Source organism: Hydra vulgaris, chromosome 02 (assembly GCF_038396675.1).
Source record: "Hydra vulgaris chromosome 02, alternate assembly HydraT2T_AEP".
In the NCBI taxonomy this organism is placed as follows: domain Eukaryota; kingdom Metazoa; phylum Cnidaria; class Hydrozoa; order Anthoathecata; family Hydridae; genus Hydra; species Hydra vulgaris.
In genome coordinates, this window is record NC_088921.1 from 36,513,070 (window position 1) to 36,534,844 (window position 21,775).

At 25.7% G+C, this 21,775-nt stretch overlaps 2 protein-coding genes across 3 annotated transcripts in view; one reads left to right on the forward strand and one right to left on the reverse strand.

Moving 5' to 3' along the window:
* LOC105849949 (dynein axonemal intermediate chain 7) overlaps positions 1-6,454 on the reverse strand; it is a 62,705-nt gene extending 56,251 nt beyond the window's left edge. Inside the window, exons 1-3 of one of the 2 annotated variants that reach the window (XM_065790757.1) lie at positions 6,191-6,454; positions 5,410-5,468; positions 164-260 (exon numbers count right to left, since the gene is read on the reverse strand). In XM_065790757.1, coding sequence (XP_065646829.1) covers positions 164-260; positions 5,410-5,412 — 100 coding nt within the window. In that variant the 5' untranslated portion in view covers positions 5,413-5,468; positions 6,191-6,454. The remainder of the gene's footprint in view (positions 1-163; positions 261-5,409; positions 5,469-6,190) is intronic. The other variant, XM_065790758.1, reaches the window with a different exon arrangement.
* Positions 6,455-6,636: 182 nt separating this feature from the next.
* LOC100209200 (casein kinase II subunit beta) lies at positions 6,637-20,940 on the forward strand. Its single transcript, XM_065790759.1, has 6 exons — positions 6,637-6,883; positions 9,753-9,855; positions 16,782-16,894; positions 17,005-17,080; positions 20,261-20,450; positions 20,553-20,940. Exons 1-6 carry the CDS (start codon positions 6,812-6,814, stop codon positions 20,671-20,673), a joined length of 675 nt encoding a protein of 224 aa, XP_065646831.1. The 5' UTR covers positions 6,637-6,811; the 3' UTR covers positions 20,674-20,940.
* Positions 20,941-21,775: the final 835 nt, after the last annotated feature.

Here is a 21,775-nt window from a genome sequence, read left to right on the forward strand (position 1 = left end):
TTGTAACTGCACCACTACTATTAATACCATAAACTTTAAATGTAGAAGACTCTAAGATGCAAATAAATTAATTCCAGTATGGAGGTGGAAGAGTTGACAATGATTATATTAAATACTATACATAAAATAAACATTAAAATAATATCATTAGTTGAACTATTACCTTCTTGTTTTGCTTTTAATTCTGCTGCTTTTTTTTTTAACTTTGCCTTTTGAGCCTTGCTCAATTTTTTTGTCTTCTTTTTTTCCTTTTTAGGACCCTAAAAGTATAAAAAGCATGTAAACTTATACAGTATACAATGAGTGTAAACTTATAAGTGTACAAAGAGTGTAAACTTATAAAGTATACAAAGCGTATAAACTTATAAAGTATACAAAGTGCATAAACTTATAAAGTATACAAAATGTGTAAATATAAAAAGTATAAATATTTAAATATACCACATTTTTTTCTCTCAATATATTTTTAATCACAGTAATACATTTTTTGTATTTTTATTAAGCACATGAGGTTAATATCTTTAATGCAAAATGCAAGCATTAACAACACATAAAATCATGCACTGAAGATATTGCAGCATGTACGTATTGATATATATACCAGCAGTAAAATGTAAATATATTAACTAACAAGTTAAGTTGTTCAAAGGGAGTATATTTGTTTAATACATAAAATAACTAAATAAAAATCAAATATTCCAGACCAAAGATTCCAGTGCTGGTGGTAGTTGCATTCAAGCAGTAAAACTACAATTATAAAATACAGCACAGACATGATATTAAGTATAATTGTATACTTTATTATATTTAAAGTAATACTATAAATCTGTAAAAATAAAATGAACCTTCTGTAATATAATAGATAAGAAGTCATAATACACAATAGAGAGACATAAAACTTCATAAGCTTTTTAGCATGTTTACTAAAATTTTCATTCTTTCATTTATTTTAAGCAAAGATTACTAATGCTGATTTTAAGAAACATAATTATAGTAATTTATCTTTATTACATTTAAAAAATACTAACTGACAAGCAGTGACAGAATGTAAACTAGCACACTTAGGGCTCATAACCAGGCACTCTGAATGAATACCCTTTCCAAAGGAGCATTGCTTGCAGGTACCACAAAAGCATACAAAGTGGCAGACTAGGAGCTTGGCGAGGGCCAGAAAAACTTTAAATAAGAGTGGCAAATGCAGGGTTTGTCAGTAGGGGGTTAGAAGTACCCTCCCCACCATCTAGGGTGCACTGTAAGCTCCCTTAAGAGGTTCTTGGCTGTAGTTCCAACTGCCGTGAATTTAATAAGAAATTATATTTACTAGTACAAAATTCATTTGGTTTATTTATCGCATAATCAATATAAAGAACTAGGATAACGGTTTTGAAAGAGCTGTAACAGTCTTGAACATATTTTCAAAACTGTTTAAAATATCAACCTCACATGCAATCAACATATATGCCTCCAAGTTTTCATTAAACATAATGCCCCTGGCTTTAGTTTTAATAAGTTTCAACTTGGAGAGAGTATGCTCACATCCAACCTGGGTACAACTTATAATTAAAATAAACTTGTATACTATAATAAGTCATATGCTGATGTATACAAATTAAACTTGTGCATAAGGATAAAAGCACAGTGGATGCAATCATTACATCTGTTTTAACAACTGTGCCAGGTTTTATGCCTTCATTTCATATCTGCAAATTCTTTTTCTTTTACTTCTCCTTTTGTTTCTTTTTTGTTTGTCCCCTTCATCATTGTTTTTTCTTTCACCAATGAGTACCTGTCTGATAGTGACACTTTTGAGAAAAGTCTAGTAGTTGTTATATATTTTAAATTTTGTTGAATTATTTCCTCAGTTGTGTTGTCTTCATTTTGTTAACTATGCAATAAGTATACTAAGAACCAAGTTTTATGATGTTTAATGTTTTTGAACTTACGATGAGATAGTGCCAATCGAAATGAAAGTAGCAGTAGAGGTACATGGGTTAAACTCAGATTCACTGCTCACAGGGTGTTATTCTTAGTTGGTTTAAAATTCTTATAGGTTCAAAAGATCATAGTTAAAAAAAAACCTTTTTTAGGCTCATATTCAAAGTGTTATGCTAAACATGTAGAAAATGTAATTAGTACGCACAATGAAGAAATGAATTAAGTTGATTGATTTTTTTTGGGTGTAAAAAAAAGTGTTTTCATTAACGATCAAGCTCTTTTGGATGAATGATTATTTATTCAAAAGTAAAAAAAAACCTTATTTTTTTAATTGATGTCAATTATTCTCTAGTTTAGACACTTCAATATATTTAATAAATTATTTTTTTAAATTTATTCCTATTATTAAAAAACTCTGTTTACATTTTTATTGTTTATCTTAAGTTAAAAAAATTAAAAAAATTTTTGTATAATAATAAATAATATAATTTAAAATAAGTTGTAAAATTGTAAAAAAACTAGCTTTACTCTATTTCATAAAAAAAAACAATCAATTTATCTTCCGTTAAAGCTGTCTAAACTGTTTATTAATAAAAATCAAATTAAACGTGACAAATGCACAAAATTCTTGGGAGTACTTTTTGATGAAAATTTGTCATGGAGAAACCATATTGGTCTTTTTAAAACAAAGGTGTCCTCTGTAATAGGTGTTTTGTATAAGTCAAGACCTTTACTCGATAGTAAATCACGTAATATGCTTTACTTGAGAAACTTAACACATTACAGATATTAATTTTTATGTATAAATATAAAAACAATCTTCTACCAAGCGTTTTTTCAGATAACTTTCTTATATCATTTTCTGAAAAATATAATCTGCGTTCAAATACCAGGAACGACTATCAACTAGGAAAAATTAAATCACAGCAGTCAAGTTTTCTAATTACAAACTGAGGTCCATCAATATGGAATCGTTTCCAAAATAAAAATATTAAAGACCTAAAAAGCATTTCATCGTTTAAACAACAAACTAAAATGCATCTCCTTAATTCCTGACATATATATTATAGTTTACAGTTTTAGTTTACAGAAAAAATACAAAAAAATCTGAAAACATATATATTTGTTTTCAGATTTTTTTGTATTTTTTCTTTTTATTTCAATAGTGACTAAAGGGGCTCTATGAAAAGGTTGTGATGATAAACGCATCATCTTTTCCTTCTTTGAGTCCCTGACTGATTATAACAGTATATATATATATTATAAATTAAAAAGATTAAAAACGTTTTTTATAAAGTTTTTTATGTTTACGATGTTATTTATTTTATATGAAAAATTGTAATATTGTTTAATCAGCAAAATAAAAGTTAAATAAATAAAAAATAAATAGTCTTTTTTGTTTTTACATTAAAGGAAATCAAAAATACTTTCAGTAAACTAAATTTGGTGGTACACCGAAAACATTAAAAATGAAAGATTTAATGAAACGTATCATTTATTTTATATTTGCATAGAACTTAAAAAAGATTTTTAGGGATCGTCCATAAAGTATGTACGTATGTACGGAGGGGAAGAGGGGGTCTGCAGATAGCGTATATGAGATGGGAGGGCAGTGGGTTGATTATTTATAAAAGGAGACTCTAAACTTAAAAAAATGTCATAAAATGTTAGATAAATAGGTTAAAAGGTTAGGTACTTTTAGGGAGGTGGAGGGTACTCAAAAAAGCCTATTGCAAAATGCAGGGGGAGGGGAGGGAGGGGGGTTGACGAAAAAAAAGCGTATGTACTTTATGGACGACCCCTTATGTTTTACACAAGTAAAATTAATAAATTTTTTATAATATTATTCTATTATATTTACAAATGCAAAAGTTTAATTTATAAAAACTATATTTATAAATACAAAAATTAATTTTTCTCTAAAGTTGCAGTTACTACCTCGGTAGTAGAATGTTAGTTTTTAACTAACATTCTACTACCAAGGTAGAAGTTAAACATTAAATCGCAAGCCATGAGTAAACCACAAGCCATGGGTTGCCTTTTATAAAATGTCAGAATGCAGTGACCTTTTTTTTCGTTTTTTTTAATGCTTTTTTATTTACCACACCTAAACTCCCAATATTGAGAAAACACTGTATAAATTTTTTTCCTGGCTAACACCCTCGCTCACTGTGCAGGGTGGAAAAGAATGAGGTATAGACTCACTGGACTAAGTAGAATTATTTGCACTTGAGTAACAAACAATTACTTAGTTAGCTAGTCTTTCTTCTGATTGTAAAGGCAAACTAGTTGAAAAATCAGATTTGCTCCTAAATTGAGTAGACTCAAATTGTTCCCCATTTTAGGAGCAAAATAAACTTGAATTCTTTGATCCAAAAAATTATCATTCAATATATAACAATTAATTTACAATGTTTGTCAAAATTTAATGAGTTTTTGTTGTTTTTTGATTATACTGAGGTATAGTGCCTTGATGGCATTCTAGAATATCACAAAAAAAAACATTCAAAATTGTTTCAAATTTTTTTGCATTTCAACTTGAGTCCCCAGCTCTGATGTGTGTATGTATATATATATATATATATATATATATATATATATATATATATATATATATATATATATATATATATATATATATATATATATAAATACACATATGTATATATACACATGTATATTTATACACACATGTGTATACATATATATATATATATATATATATATATATATATATATATATATATATATATATATATATATATATATATATATATATATATATATATATATATATATACTCCTAGCAGGCATTTCTGGTATATGTTTTTTTTGTTCCCTTTATGTTTTTATTTTTACTTATTTTATACTATTTTTATTATATATATATATTTTTTTTCTATTTTTATTTTTGCATATTTAAATTCATTATTTTATTTTAAAAATATATTTTTTATATTTATTTTTCTTATTTTTAATTATTTATAATATATCATATTTCATTTTTATTTTTATCTATTTACAAAAACGATTAACTACAGCAATATAACCATATTTAAAAATTGCCGCAAACCTAAGCCTAAGTCTTACCCTGATGCTGACCCTAACAAAATCCTCAGTTGATGTAGCAGCACTCTCTTGCGAGTTGCTTATGAATACATTTTTTTTACAAAAAAACGATGCTTACAGGGACCAAGAAATTAACAGGTAGACAAAAATGTCCCAGATAATGCTAATATCCCTGTATATATTCTTTTTTGTAAAATTTGTCCCCATAAGTGATACTATAGGTGTGTATATATATATATATATATATATATATATATATATATATATATATATATATATATATATATATATATACATATATATATACATATATATATATATATATATATATATATATATATATATATATATATATATATATATATATATATATATATATATATATATTACAGTAAAAAATCTCACCATTTACGACTTTTTATTGAAATATTATTCAATAGAGCAACATTTATTTGATAAAGTTCCTAAAAAAAAAAATCATTCTTTAAATTCTTATCTTAAATTTAAAAATATATATTCATTACATATACATACATTCCTAAAAAAAAAAATTCAATCTTTAAATTCTTATCTTAAATTTAAAAATATTTATTCATTACATATACATACATACATATATACATACATACATACCTACATTCATACATACATACATACATACATACATACATACATACATACATACATACATACATACATACATACATACATACATACATACATACATACATACATACATACATACATACATACATACATACATACATACATACATATAATTTTCATATGAAAACGGAGACAGAGTGACCATTGTCAGAAAAAAAAAATTTAAGTAAATTATTTCCCATATTATATTGTTATAGCATGAAATAGACTTGTAAGAACCCTTAAAGAACCTTGTGTTTTTCCTATTAAAATTTAAATATAAATAACTATTTTGCTGTTATACAAATGAGAAATTTTTTAAAAGGCTTTTTTATGGCTAAATTTAAGAGTGAAATCTATTCATTAAGTGTGTGTACTTATTAAGTAGATTATTTAGTAGGGGTTAAAACCTTTTTTTAATCTTAAAAATTTGTGCTACTGTGAAATTTACTTAACTAAGAAATTTGTTCATATTATTTTAAGAAATTTCATCATCAATTAATGACAATAAATAATCAATGACCCTAAGCCTAAGCCTTACCCTGATGCTGACCCTAACCAAACCCTTAGTCAATCTAGGAGCACTTTCTTGCGAGTCAGGCTATTTGATAGTTGATGTATGTAATTTCTGCTCTCTATAAAAGTTGCTTATGAGTACATTTTTTTTACAAAAAAACGATGCTTATATTTAAGAGTGAAATCTACTCATTAAGTGTGTGTACTTATTAAGTAGATTATTTAGTAGGGGTTAAACGTTTTTTTAATCTTAAAAATTTGTTCAACTTTTTACAAAATTTACTTAACTAAGAAATTCAGTTAAATTATTTTAAGAAATTTCATCATCAATTAATCACAATAAATAATCAATGAGTTCAAACGTATAAAATATATAGTTGCTAGCGTATGCAGTTATGAGACTTGTTTTATTTAATATAAACAGTTGCTAACGGTATTTGTTTTTATTTTACTCGATGTCAGCGAATTCAAATTTTTAAGAATTTATCCTTACCGTTCAGATGAGCATAATCTATATGCACCAATCATATTGCTTGTATCTTACATCGTGAATTTAGTTGCTTTCAATTCCACATAAAAAAGAACTCCTTTTAGCAATTATATAGTGTTATTAAAAATATACTTTACGTAGAATTTTCCTTACATTATGAGTAGCTCAGAAGAAGTATCATGGATAGCCTGGTTTTGTGGCCTTCGTGGAAATGAATTTTTTTGTGAAGTAATAAAGTTGTATTAATTTCGTTTAACGAGTATTTGTTTATATTTATCAAAGGATGTTTAACGATTCACTAAATAATACTTCTATATTCATATAACATTTACCATAATACCGTTAATGCAACTACTTTCATAGTATTAAAATGCTTTTTTTATTTGAACAAAATAAATGACCATTACGGAGTATAAAATAAAATATAAAAACGCTTATTTTTTTTGCCTTTTTGCTTTGAAAATCCCATTTTTGTTCAAATTATTTTCTTTTTAAAAGTCCTGCTAAAAATATCTAAGTTTTGTAATAGTAATTATTATATTTATCCATTTTTTTTAACCATAAAATTGAAAAAATTACAAAGTTATTTACAATTTTACAAAACTAGAATCGGTGTTACTCGTATAGTTAAAAACTAGTCATTGGAGTGACACCTTAACAAAGTAAAAAAATAAAGCAAAAAAAATAATACAGATAGCGACCAAAATAAAATGAAACAAAATAAAAAGAAGAACAATAATATTTAAAAAAGCAAGACAAATAACACAAAAAAAGGGAAAAATTGAATAAACTGACAAGAGATAATAACAAATAAATGAGATAACACAACATTTGACCATCAGAAGGATGATAGAAAACTAAAAATAAAACAAAAGGATATTTTTAAATATTAGGATGAGACAAAAAATAGGAAATAATTAGCAACAAGACCACAAAAAAAATACACGTCAACATAAACGATACACAAATGTACACTATAACATGTCAATATAAACGATGCACAAAATTACACAATAGTATAACCAAAACATAAAAATACACGACAATATAAAAAATGCAAAAACACAACACAAAAATAAATGACATTATAAACAATCCAAACAACATGAATTAACAAAACTTAAAAAATATTATTTTTGTTTTCTTTTAATAACTAATAATAATAAAAAAAAATTATTTTCGAATTTCTAACAAACGTTTGTATTTCTTTAACTTTGCATTTAGTTCTTCTGTTTATTTAATTTTTTTCTTCAATTTTTATTCTTTAATATTTTCACTGTTTTCACTTTATTTTTTTTTATTTTTCAAATCTTCTAAACAGTTTTTATTTGTTTTTCTCTTGCTCTTTTATCTATTGTTCACCTTTTCACCATTAAAAAAATGGTTCCTCCATTTGCGATGTCATTGCTAAGTTTATTTATTATTGCATGTTAAAAGCACATAATTTATTCAAATTCTTTTATTTTTACCTAAAACATAACTCATATATTTTTTTTAAACTTAATGGTATTAAATCACAAGTTTGAAACATCTACTTAAAACCATAAAGCTGATGAAAATGAAACCTTTTTTTTACTAATCCTGTACTTAATTACTGTTGTTGTTATATATATATATATATATATATATATATATATATATATATATATATATATATATATATATATATATATATATATATATATATATATATGTATGTATGTATATACATATACATATATATATATATATATATATATATATATATATATATATATATATATATATATATATATATGTATGTATGTATATACATATACATATACATATACATATACATATATATATATATATATATATATATATATATATATATATATATATATATATATATATACATATAACAGCACATATATATGTATATATATATATATATATATATATATACATATATATATATATGTATGTATATACATATACATATATATATATATATATATATATATATATATATATATATATACATATAACAGCACTTAGGAACAGTAAAAGATTGAGACTTAATTGAATGACGAGTAACACGAGAATGAATTTTAGTAGATGGCACAAGAGATGCTAGCTCTTTAGAGCAGCGAGATAGATATATATGTATATATATATATATATATATATATATATATATATATATTATATATATATATATATATATATATATATATATATGTATATATATATGTATGTATATATATATATATATATATATATATATATATATATATATATATATATATATATATATATGTATATATATATATGTATATATATATATGTATATATATATATATATATATATATATATATATATATATATATATATATATATATATATATATATATATATGTATATATTTAAGATTAACCACACAAAATATTTAAAAATTATTAATATATTTTTATTGTATATGATTAGAGTATTTATCAATTTTCTAAAGATCTATACAATCTGTTTTTTAAGCCTTAAATAATAAAAGTTTTAAAAACAGATGGTTTTAAATTTGCCTTAGAATTAAAAACAATTTTTAAAAATTTAAAATAAATATAAACCTAAAACCCAATTACCTAAACAGTAATGGTATGCGGGAAGTTCTCTAAAAGTACTCTAGGGTTTGTTCTTTATTTTTACCTGGTATATGTAGTCCTGAAACTTCAAAAATGTTCAGAAACTTCTAAACTTTATAAAGAGGAAAAAAAAAGACTTTAAATCTAATATTTTTAAATCTAAAGCTTGAGCTTCTTGCTACCATTTTATACAAAGATTTGAATTGTAAAAAGAAAATGTTGACCAATTGTTTGTCACAAGCTGAAAATGTTTGTTTTTGTTCCAAAGTAAGTTAATAAAGTTGTCAAAGGTGACTTAGCCTAAATAAAGCCAATAGCTATTTTGGATTATATTTTTCATGTTGTTTTTAACTATTTTTTTAATAGATTTTTTATAAAGGGTATTTTTTTTATAAACATTTTTTCATTGTTTTATTGCATTTATTTTTTGTCACTATTTTCTTTAAAATAATTATTACATTTGCATGACGTGATTTATTTTAATATCTTTGTGTTTAAGGTTGATGAAGATTACATTCAAGATAGGTTCAATTTAACAAGTCTAAACGAGCAAGTGCCCCATTACAGACAAGCTCTTGACATGATATTGGATCTTGAGCCAGGTTTTTCTTTTTTTATTTAAAAAAATTATTTTATACTATATGTTGTTGTTAAGGTATTTAAATATATACTTCTGCATAAATCTGAAATACATAAATCTTTGAAAAAAAATAATTAAAAATTAAAAATATAAATAATTGCTTTAAAAATAGAAACATATTTTCAATCTTCGTTATTATGCAATATTTATAATTATAAATATAAGTAATATGTAGTTATAAAAATGTTATAAAAGTTTATTTTTAAGTTTTTACTAGTTTAAGTATTACTATTTTTAAGTATTAGTATTTACATTACTAGTTTACTTAAGAATATATTATTCATAATTTAGTTATGTCTTTTTTAATCTCTGCAAAAATTAACAAAAATGTATACTTTATGCATGCTTCATCTATTAAAATGTGAGTTAATGTGAGAAAACAGAATATATGTGAATGTAACATGAATGTTAGAGAATAGAATGTATACGGATGCAAAAAACAGAATTATTTATTAGAAAGCCATTATTAAGTCAACATCTATATGCTATTTGCTATATGTATTATGTTTATTTTTATTATGTGTGCTATAATGTTTACTATAATTAAATATTAAATATTAAAAAAAAAAATTCAAATAATAAATATAAATAAATATAAACTATATCAAAGTATTAAGTATAAACAAACGTCGTCAACAATGATGATTGTGTTTATACAAACACATTATTGGGTCAAATCATTATATTTTAACCAATAGCCTGTGGGGCACCATTTCTGATTTTCCTGATTTTTTTATATCATTTTTCAGACTTCCAAGTGCAACAGTTTAGAAAATATAGCTTTATTAACACTGCGCAGTGGCCCCCCTCGATTTAAGAATTGTAAAAACAGACTACCTTAAAGCCTCATAACTTTTTTCTATCTTTCAACAAGTCTCTCATTTTTTCATGGTTTTTGTTAACTTGTATCATATTAGAAAAAATTATAGCCTCCTCAACTTCGAAAAAAATCTGAAAAAAGTTAAAAAAGGCCAAAATGAAGTTAACTGTAGTATTTTTCTATTCATCAACAAGTCTTTACAGTTTATTTTTCTGATTAGCTACTATTATCTGCAACAAACAGGCAAAAAATAAGTGGCTTGTTGCAGTTTAGAACTATTTCTAACAGTTTTCTAACGCTTTGTGTTGATCTAAGCTTAACAGCAATTAAGACCACTATAGATCCAACTATCTGAAAATGCAAACATTTTTTACTTGTTGCATTCACAATATTTTTTCACAACACACAATACACAAAATTTTTCACAATTCACAACACACAAAATTTTTCACAATTCACAACACACAAAATTTTTACAAAATTAATGTTGAACAATTTTTCAATGGCATCAAAAATTTTTACAAAATTAATGTTGAACAATTTTTCATAAGACTTTCATAAAATATCAAGTGGATTGTCATGATACATCAGAGGGCTTAAAAAATATATTAATTTCTATAATAAAAATAAATAATGATTAATAAAGGAAAAAGTCGAAACTTGTTAGAAACCACTTAAATTATTAGGTTTGGTTTTTACTTTTTAATTTATAATTAGTTCCTAATTCAAAACAATACAGTATAATTTATTTGATCTTTTTTTTTCTTATTAGTTAGGAGTAAAACTCTCTTGTGTTTTGGAGCTCAGGCTCATGTAATGTTGCAATAATGTTACTAACTGGATACCAATCTGGTGTTTTTGGATATTTGAAATAATTGCCAGCTTTATATACACAGATGAATTATTGATTCCTGAACTATTCAGGAACCAATAAATGAATTTAAAACAACACAATATATGATAAAGCAAGCTAGAGCTTTGCGGGACACTTAAGGAATCCTTGGTGAAAGATCAACTGACATAAGAAATAAAAAAAAATTGACTTCCGAAGTTATAAATCACATTGTCAACTTTTATGAAGATGATAGTAATAACAGATTATTGCCAGGTGCAAAGGACTATATTAGCATAAAAACAGTTAAAGGTAGAAAGCGCATTCAGAAGCAACTCATATTATGCAATCTTTCAGAACTATACCAAAAATGGATAGAAAAATCAAAGTCTAATGATATAGCTAAGGTGGGATTAATATCATTTGTTCTTTTAAGGCCAAAACACTGGTTACTTGCTGGAAAATCTGTCATCCATACTGTCTGTGTTTGTATCCACCATCAAAATCCAAATCTAATGGTAAAAGCATTCAAAAATGAATTAAAGTTAAAAAAACTGATTGCCTTAGCCATATGCTCATTAGAAAATAAAGCATGTATGTTTCACAATAGTAAAAGTTGTCCCGGAAAAGAAAGAATTGAAAAAAATTAAATGATCTGGTTGGCAATTCAGCAAATGGAAAAACTTATAAACAATGATTGAAAACTGATAGATATTCTTAGAAACAATAGTTAACAATAGTTTCTTGAAGATTTAGCAAATAACTTATATGAACTCACAAAACATCATTATGTCAGCAAATCTCAGACATACTTTTTAAAGCAGTTAAAAGAAAACCTAAAAGCAAATGAATGTATTATACAAATGGATTATGCTGAAAATTTTTCATTTGTCATACAGGATCAAGTTCAGGCATATTATTTTTATAAAAATAAGGCAACTCTTAATCCATTTGTTGTATATATGAGATCTTTAAATGGAAAACTAACCCTAGAATGCAAATGTTATTGCGTTATATCAGACAATACTGAGGCAGTCTTCAGTTATGTTTCAAAAATGGTATATATTCTGAAAGAAGAATATACACAAATAAGAAGATTATTTCACTGATGGTGCAGAAGAATATACACAAATAAGAAGATTATTTCACTGATGGTGCAGAAGAATATACACAAATAAGAAGATTATTTCACTGATGGTGCAGAAGAATATACACAAATAAGAAGATTATTTCACTGATGGTGCAGAAGAATATACACAAATAAGAAGATTATTTCACTGATGGTGCAGAAGAATATACACAAATAAGAAGATTATTTCACTGATGGTGCAGAAGAATATACACAAATAAGAAGATTATTTCACTGATGGTGCAGAAGAATATACACAAATAAGAAGATTATTTCACTGATGGTGCAGAAGAATATACACAAATAAGAAGATTATTTCACTGATGGTGCAGAAGAATATACACAAATAAGAAGATTCTTTCACTGATGGTGCAGAAGAATATACACAAATAAGAAGATTATTTCACTGATGGTGCAGAAGAATATACACAAATAAGAAGATTATTTCACTGATGGTGCAGAAGAATATACACAAATAAGAAGATTATTTCACTGATGGTGCAGAAGAATATACACAAATAAGAAGATTATTTCACTGATGGTGCAGAAGAATATACACAAATAAGAAGATTATTTCACTGATGGTGCAGAAGAATATACACAAATAAGAAGATTCTTTCACTGATGGTGCAGAAGAATATACACAAATAAGAAGATTCTTTCACTGATGGTGCAGAAGAATATACACAAATAAGAAGATTATTTCACTGATGGTGCAGAAGAATATACACAAATAAGAAGATTATTTCACTGATGGTGCAGAAGAATATACACAAATAAGAAGATTATTTCACTGATGGTGCAGAAGAATATACACAAATAAGAAGATTATTTCACTGATGGTGCAGAAGAATATACACAAATAAGAAGATTATTTCACTGATGGTGCAGAAGAATATACACAAATAAGAAGATTCTTTCACTGATGGTGCAGAAGAATATACACAAATAAGAAGATTATTTCACTGATGGTGCAGAAGAATATACACAAATAAGAAGATTCTTTCACTGATGGTGCAGAAGAATATACACAAATAAGAAGATTATTTCACTGATGGTGCAGAAGAATATACACAAATAAGAAGATTCTTTCACTGATGGTGCAGAAGAATATACACAAATAAGAAGATTATTTCACTGATGGTGCAGAAGAATATACACAAATAAGAAGATTATTTCACTGATGGTGCAGAAGAATATACACAAATAAGAAGATTATTTCACTGATGGTGCAGAAGAATATACACAAATAAGAAGATTATTTCACTGATGGTGCAGAAGAATATACACAAATAAGAAGATTATTTCACTGATGGTGCAGAAGAATATACACAAATAAGAAGATTATTTCACTGATGGTGCAGAAGAATATACACAAATAAGAAGATTATTTCACTGATGGTGCAGAAGAATATACACAAATAAGAAGATTATTTCACTGATGGTGCAGAAGAATATACACAAATAAGAAGATTATTTCACTGATGGTGCAGAAGAATATACACAAATAAGAAGATTCTTTCACTGATGGTGCAGAAGAATATACACAAATAAGAAGATTATTTCACTGATGGTGCAGAAGAATATACACAAATAAGAAGATTCTTTCACTGATGGTGCAGAAGAATATACACAAATAAGAAGATTATTTCACTGATGGTGCAGAAGAATATACACAAATAAGAAGATTCTTTCACTGATGGTGCAGAAGAATATACACAAATAAGAAGATTATTTCACTGATGGTGCAGAAGAATATACACAAATAAGAAGATTCTTTCACTGATGGTGCAGAAGAATATACACAAATAAGAAGATTATTTCACTGATGGTGCAGAAGAATATACACAAATAAGAAGATTATTTCACTGATGGTGCAGAAGAATATACACAAATAAGAAGATTATTTCACTGATGGTGCAGTCAGTATAAAAATAGGTAGCTTAATTTTTTAATCATCCAAAAATTCTGATTTGACCAATTTTAAACAAACCATATTCAGCTATTGGAATGATGTTTTTCAAATTTGCTATAGAATAATTAGGATATTAATTTTTTATCAAATTTATTTTTCCATGAATATAATTTTTCTTAATGTATTATAGGTTTGATTTGAAAAACCTTTGTTTTCATAAAAAAGACTATGTGCTAAAAGCAGATCGGCATTTTTTTGGCACTGTACATAGAAAAAGTGCATGTGATAGAGTAGGTGGTACAGTGAAAAGAGTAATAATTAACCTGTCCCTCCTCCAAAGGTCGATTGGAAATCAAATTTTGACACCAAAGAGCATGTTTTTAGTTGCTTTAGAAAGTTGTTAAAACATCAGGTATAGCACTTTGTTGTCTAAGTGCACGTAAATTTTAGTTATGATTTTTGTTGTTTATGATTTTATAGAAGTTATTATATTTTTTAAGTCCCCTGATGTATCACAAATATCCACTTGATATTTTATGAAAGTCTTATGAAAAATTGTTCAACATTAATTTTGTAAAAAACCAAAGGTCTTTGACTTTGAGATAAAGCACTCCTTAATTGTGTAAATTATGTTTAAAGTATCACTATTTTACAATAATACTAGGTTCTAATTAGTTATTGCCCCTTTATTTGTGCCCCTACCCAAGTTAAAAACCAGATCAGCATGGGGGCGATTATCCATATCTTTCTCAAGAAAAAACTTATAATCAGTTACATCTATTGAATATGCTATTAGGCAAGTTGGGGGGGGGGGGCACTGGTTTCCAATGATACGTTCAACCCTTAATAATTGAAAAGTAGGGTTATTTTAAAATGCTGCCATTTTTCTTGTGAATGCAACAAGTAAAAAATGTTTGCATTTTCAGATAGTTGATTCTTGTGGCATCTCAAAATGGCTGAAAAATGGGCAAATGGACAATACATTTTTAGATATATTTTAGTTCTAAACTGCAGCAAGCGGCTTATTTTTTGCCTATTTGTTGCAGATAGTAGTAGCTAATCAGAAAACTAAACTGTAAGGACTTGTTGATGAATAGAAAAATACTACAGTTAACTTCATTTTGGCCTTTTTTAGCTTTTTTCAATTTTTTTTCGAAGTTGAGGAGGCTATAATTTTTTCTAATATGATACAAGTTAAGAAAAACCAGTATTTTTAACGCAGAACTACCAGGTAAACACTTCTAGAAAAAATGAGACACTTGTTGAAAGATAGAAAAAAGTTACGAGGCTTTAAAATAGTCTGTTTTTACAATTCTTAAATCAACTGGGGCCACTGCGCAGTGTTTCTAAAGCTATATTTTCTAAACCGTTGCTCTTGGAAGTCTTAAATTTCAAATTTAACCTATCTATATAATGTAGATAATGATATGTAAAAATCAGGGTATGTGGCCACTATATGGCAATTAGCTAGAGGAGGATGAACCACAATACCCATATAATCATTATATATTAAATGTATACTATAATATATGGCTATACATGTATACATATAATATGGTGGTTGTGTATTGGTCGAGCACTCCCTTTGTAAGTGATAAGTTTTGAGTTTGATCCTCACTAAATCCCTGATAGTAGGATGCATAACTAGTTTCTCTGTACATTGGTTTTATCCATCAAAGCTTGCATTTTGGTGTTGAAGGATTAAGGGAGGGTTATAACTAAAATAAAATAATAATAGTCTTCTTCACTGTAGTGGCCCCCCTCAGCATTGGAAAGCGAATGCAATAGAAAAAATAAAAAATCTCTAGATTTTATATATTATTATTTGCTAGTTTTATTGTAACTATGTTAGTTTTAAACAATTATTATTATGGTCCCACCACCATCTGACTACCTAAACATGAAACATGGGAGACACTGTTACTAAATAATTTTTTCCCCCTCCTCCATTTTCCTACACCACTACCAACTCTGCCTCTCCCTAATCATGAAAGATGAGAGAGGCAGTTTGTTACTAATATTTCTAAGAGGTCTAACTGCTACTAGGATTGAAATTATTTTTATTTGAAAATTCTTTTTTTATTGAAAAAATGTCTTTACTGAATTATAGAATGTTACAGCATAATAAAAAGTTTATATCAATTCATCTTTTTTTTTTTTATCATTACTAATTATTAAGTTTTTATTTTTAGATGATGAATTTGAAGATCAGACAAAAAGTGACCTAATTGAACAAGCAGCTGAAATGCTTTACGGCCTGATTCATGCCAGATACATATTAACCAATCGTGGCATTGCTCAAATGGTAAGTTTAATAACAACATGTTTGTTTTTTATAAAGAAGTTGTCATTAAAGAAATTAGTTAATATATAAAGAAGTTGTCAATAAAGAAATTACTTAATCTTTTTTAATAGCTAGATAAATGGCAAAATCGTGATTTTGGTCATTGTCCAAGAGTATACTGTGAAAATCAACCAGTTATGCCAATTGGTATGATTTTATTTTTATTTCGTTATTTATGTTATTCTAATGATCAAGTTTGATTCAGTAACTTGAAAATATACTTGCTTTCAGTCTTAATAGAGAGGTATCTCAACTTTTTTTTTAAATTCATTTGTTTTAGTTATGAGTTATTATTAAGTTGAACTTATTGTTATTAATTGTTTTAATGATAAAATACTAGCTAGCTTTAATCAAAATAATTAATAATAATAGTTTTATTAAAAATAAATAAAGAAATAATCAAAAAAAAGCAGCTAATGGGTATTTTATATTTGGTGTTCCTTTAAAACAGTTAAAAAATATTTTTAATACTGTTTGATTTAAGCTAGGTAAGGAACCAAAAGAGTTATTATAATAATTGAATCAGTGTTTTTTAAAAGGGCGAATTTCCTTAAGAAGTTTTGAGCAAATTTACCTTTTTTAAAAAAACTGATTCAATTATTGTGTATATATGTATTTGTGTGTGTATATATGTATATGTGTGTGTATGTATATATATATATATATATATATATATATATATATATATATATATATATATATATATATATATATATACCATATATATATATATATATATATATATATATATATATATATATATATATATATATATATATATATATATATATATATATATACCATATATATATACCATATATATATATACCATATATATATACCATATATACCATATATATTATATATATATATATATATATATATATATATATATATATATATATATATATATATATATATATATATATATATATATATATATATATATATATATATATATATGGTAAACAAGAGATGTTCAAATTGATCAAAAGGTAAACTGGAGATATTCAATCTTTATGACTATTTGCGTTTCAGTCAATATTTATTTTATATTTATTTTTATATTTATTTTATCAATTCCCAAAAAAAAAATGAAAGTATGAGAGAGAAATTAATTATCATTGCATGGGATGGGTTTTCTGTGTGATTGCAAGCATTATAAGTGTTTCATTAATTATTCATTTTATTGTTATATATTAATTACTAATTAGTCATTCAAACAAAATACATAATGCAAATTAGACAACTTAGTTCAATTTAGCCCCCTCCCCCATTTTTCGTACTAATGAGGGTTAATTGAACTAGTCTGTTATGTTTTTTTTCATTAAATACCTTTTGTAAAACTATAAATACATCAAATATATACACTTAAATTGTTTACTTTTAAAATAGATATTTGTTTTAATAATTTTTTTTTAATTTATTTTAAAAATTTAATATACTAAAATAAAGCCAAGAATTTACATTAAAAAAATAGAATCTCAAAGAAAAATATATGCATCTGTTTTGTCGCAGATTATTTAAAATTAAGAATAAAGAAATGTTTTTTGCATGTTTCATCAAAAAGATATGATGTTCCAAGTAGTACAGTTGTTAGACATTTTTTAGCCATAAAATGCTTAAAAATTAGTAAAGGGAGGCAACTAACTTGTCTGTGGAATAAGGATCTTGTTTTTCTTTGATCTGCATAATGCGATTTTAGATTTGGATTGAAAAAAAGCAATTTATGAAACTCGTTCAAATGTGTATAGAAAAAAATGGATTTCAAAAAAGATTTGCTGGTAATCAGTGATTTCATATTTTTATGAATTGTTGGCAAAAAAAATTATAGGTAAAGACTCCAGAGCTTTTGAAATTAAAAAAAAAACTTGTAACAAAACTGTAATTGATGCTTGGTTTTTTCTTTACTTAGTGCTACGATTGAAAAGTACATAATGAATAGACCTGCTCAGATATTAAACTGTGAACGTAGGTTAAGCACTAACCCAAAGAATTTAAGCACTAAACCCAAGAGAATTAGGTTAAGCACTAACCCAAGAAATAAAAAAATTATATGTAAATGAGGGAGTAAAAACTCTATAACTAGCAAAAACACCAGCTGCAGGAAGAAATTTTCCTCGATTTATTTTATTTGCTGAAAGAATTTATCTAATAAGTGGATGACTGGTGGTCAAATGGGTTTCTTATTTGGGTAAATTAAAATGGTTGGATGGAAGCAGGGTTTTTTACTGAATACTTTGACCATATTGTTTTGTGATTATAAGACACTATGAAACCTATTTTGCTTATCTATAATGGTCATATGAGTCATATTTCTTTAGAAACTGTTAAAAACCAATTGAAAATCATCTATTTTGCGTTTGCCAGCATGCTGTTAATATCTGCTACAGTCACTTGGTGTGGGAGTCTTTTGCTAAGTTAAATCTGTATGCTGAGAAATTCTGTTAATTGGTATACTGAGTCAAGATTTAATTTGGTTGGGAAATCTGTTTTTTCATTATTAAAAACTTTATGATACATTCTTTAAGCTGACTCATTTATTACAATTCACAATTCCAGTATACAAAGAACTAAATTTTTCTGAACATTTTGAATCATTTTTAGCCAAATGTCTTATTCGTGACTGTCTTATTGTGTCCTATTCGTGAAATTATTTTCTAATAAAAATTCCCTACTATGTTACAAATTCAATTGGAATAGGTATCACATTCATAGTTAATATTGTTTTTTCATATTATTTATAACTATATTTTTCTAAACATAATACCATATAAAAGTTATGTATAAAAAAATATTTATTTTAGAAATGTATTTTTGAAAAAAAATTCACTCAAATTGATTTCCTTACATAAGAGGTTAGAGTGTTAGAAAGTTAGGATTAGCCAAACAAATTGAATAAATTTTAAGTTTTTTTATTTTTATTTTAACATAATATTACGGAAATGCTTATTCAGCAACTTATCGGTGGTATGTGATACGAATCTGACGGGCGGGGGAAGATGCTTTCCTGATAGTGGTTATTGTTTAAATTAAATATTCAACATGACAGTCATGCATTTTGAATGTATTGTATGCAACATTGAATGTTATTTTGGTTTCTAAATCAAAAAATTTCACGTTAATATATCATGTAGTAATCCATACTAGTTTACAAACTTACTATAAATATAGTGAAGTGGGCATAGCATGTAATATAAGTCTTCAAACTTTATTTGTTTTTCAAGATTAAAAAACGAGACATCACTGCTTTTCCCCTTGCATCCTTCATATGTTATGTTTTTTAAAAAATATATTTGAAAGAAGTTTTTTTAATACGTATTTTAGGTTTATCAGATGTACCTGGTGAGGCTATGGTAAAATTATATTGCCCTAAATGTATGGACGTTTATAATCCTAAGTCATCTCGTCATCATCATACAGATGGTGCATACTTTGGAACAGGATTTCCTCACATGCTCTTCATGGTGCACCCTGAGTACCGACCAAAGAGGAGTCCAAATCAATTTGTTCCACGGTAGGTACACAATTAATTTTTTTTAATGAGTAATATTTTTATATATATGTAATTCATCAGCATCACCTTTTCTCTTCATTTTTTGTCATTTCCATTTTTTAGACTTTTTGGATTTAAGATTCATCCAATGTCATATCAAATCCAAGCGCAGGCTGCTGCCAATGCTCGAGGTAGAAGTCCTTCAGCTCGACAAAGACCAATAAAAGCTAACCATTATAAATGAAAATTAATATGCAACTCGCGTTTTTATGTAAAAACGATTCGATCTTTATTGCGTATTTATGTAGAAATATTCAATCTTTCGTGCTCGCATATTTTTGGGTTATTTATTTTTGAACTTGCACCTTGCGTCATTTTTACATTGAACAGCAATGCGATTTTATTTCTTATGAACTTTTGTAAAAATTACAATAGTATCGTGTAAGCATGTTGATATTATTGTGTAACGTGTTGATTTTTGTAATGAAAAATGTTGATCGTTGTGAAATAATCCTTTTTTTTTTCCTACTTTTAAAGAAATGTTTTTTTTTTTTTAATGGAATATATAAAAAGTACAAACTTACTCTGATTTGAAAATTACTTGTCAAACAGAAAACAATACGTTCAATGTGGAAACGTAGAAACAACGATAACTTGTGGACTTTATTTTTTTTATATTAGGACCTTTACTTTTCTTACAATACATTAACGATTTATCTTCAACATTAAATTTACTTTCTTTGCAGATAAATCCAGTTTTTTTTATTATCATAAAAATAACAAAACGTTTAATTATATAAAACTATTTTATTTTTAATTATTCGTTTACAACTTTTTAAAGTAATAAACGACTAACTAAAGAAAATAAAAAGATTTATGTTTAAAAAACTAGAATTCTTCGTACTACAAACCAAGCGAAATAAATAATTACCTAAGAGCTGATAGAGCTGTACTTTGCAAACCTCTTTTTCGTATATTTTGCCTTAAATATTTTTTAATTTAATATCTTGAATTAAAGTTCATGTAAAGTAACGCGGGGTTTGACATGTAATAGAGTAAATGCTTTTACCAATCACCTGTTAATTATTGTTTAAATTAATTTAACAGATGTTATAGCCAAATTGCGACGTTGGAATCATCTTGCTCTATCTCCGCTTTTCGACAAAATTGAGATTTAAATAAACTGAAATAAGCGTTAAAAAAAAATTACATAATTACAACAATTAATAACATAAAAAAAAATTACAACAATTACATAAATTCTAAAAAAACAAAAAAAGAAATTTCATCAGATCTAAAAACCGACACTTGCATAAAGTTAAAATCTACACCTAACAATGTTGCAT

Excerpts from the sequence above, each read along its gene's own strand:
- LOC100209200 (XM_065790759.1), top strand. The coding sequence starts at position 6,812 with ATGAGTAGCTCAGAAGAAGTATCATGGATAGCCTGGTTTTGTGGCCTT. Across the intron at positions 6,884-9,752 it reads GAAATGAATTTTTTTGTGAA|GTTGATGAAGATTACATTCA; the intron begins GTAATAAAGTTG and ends TTTGTGTTTAAG. Across the intron at positions 20,451-20,552 it reads CCAAATCAATTTGTTCCACG|ACTTTTTGGATTTAAGATTC; the intron begins GTAGGTACACAA and ends TCCATTTTTTAG.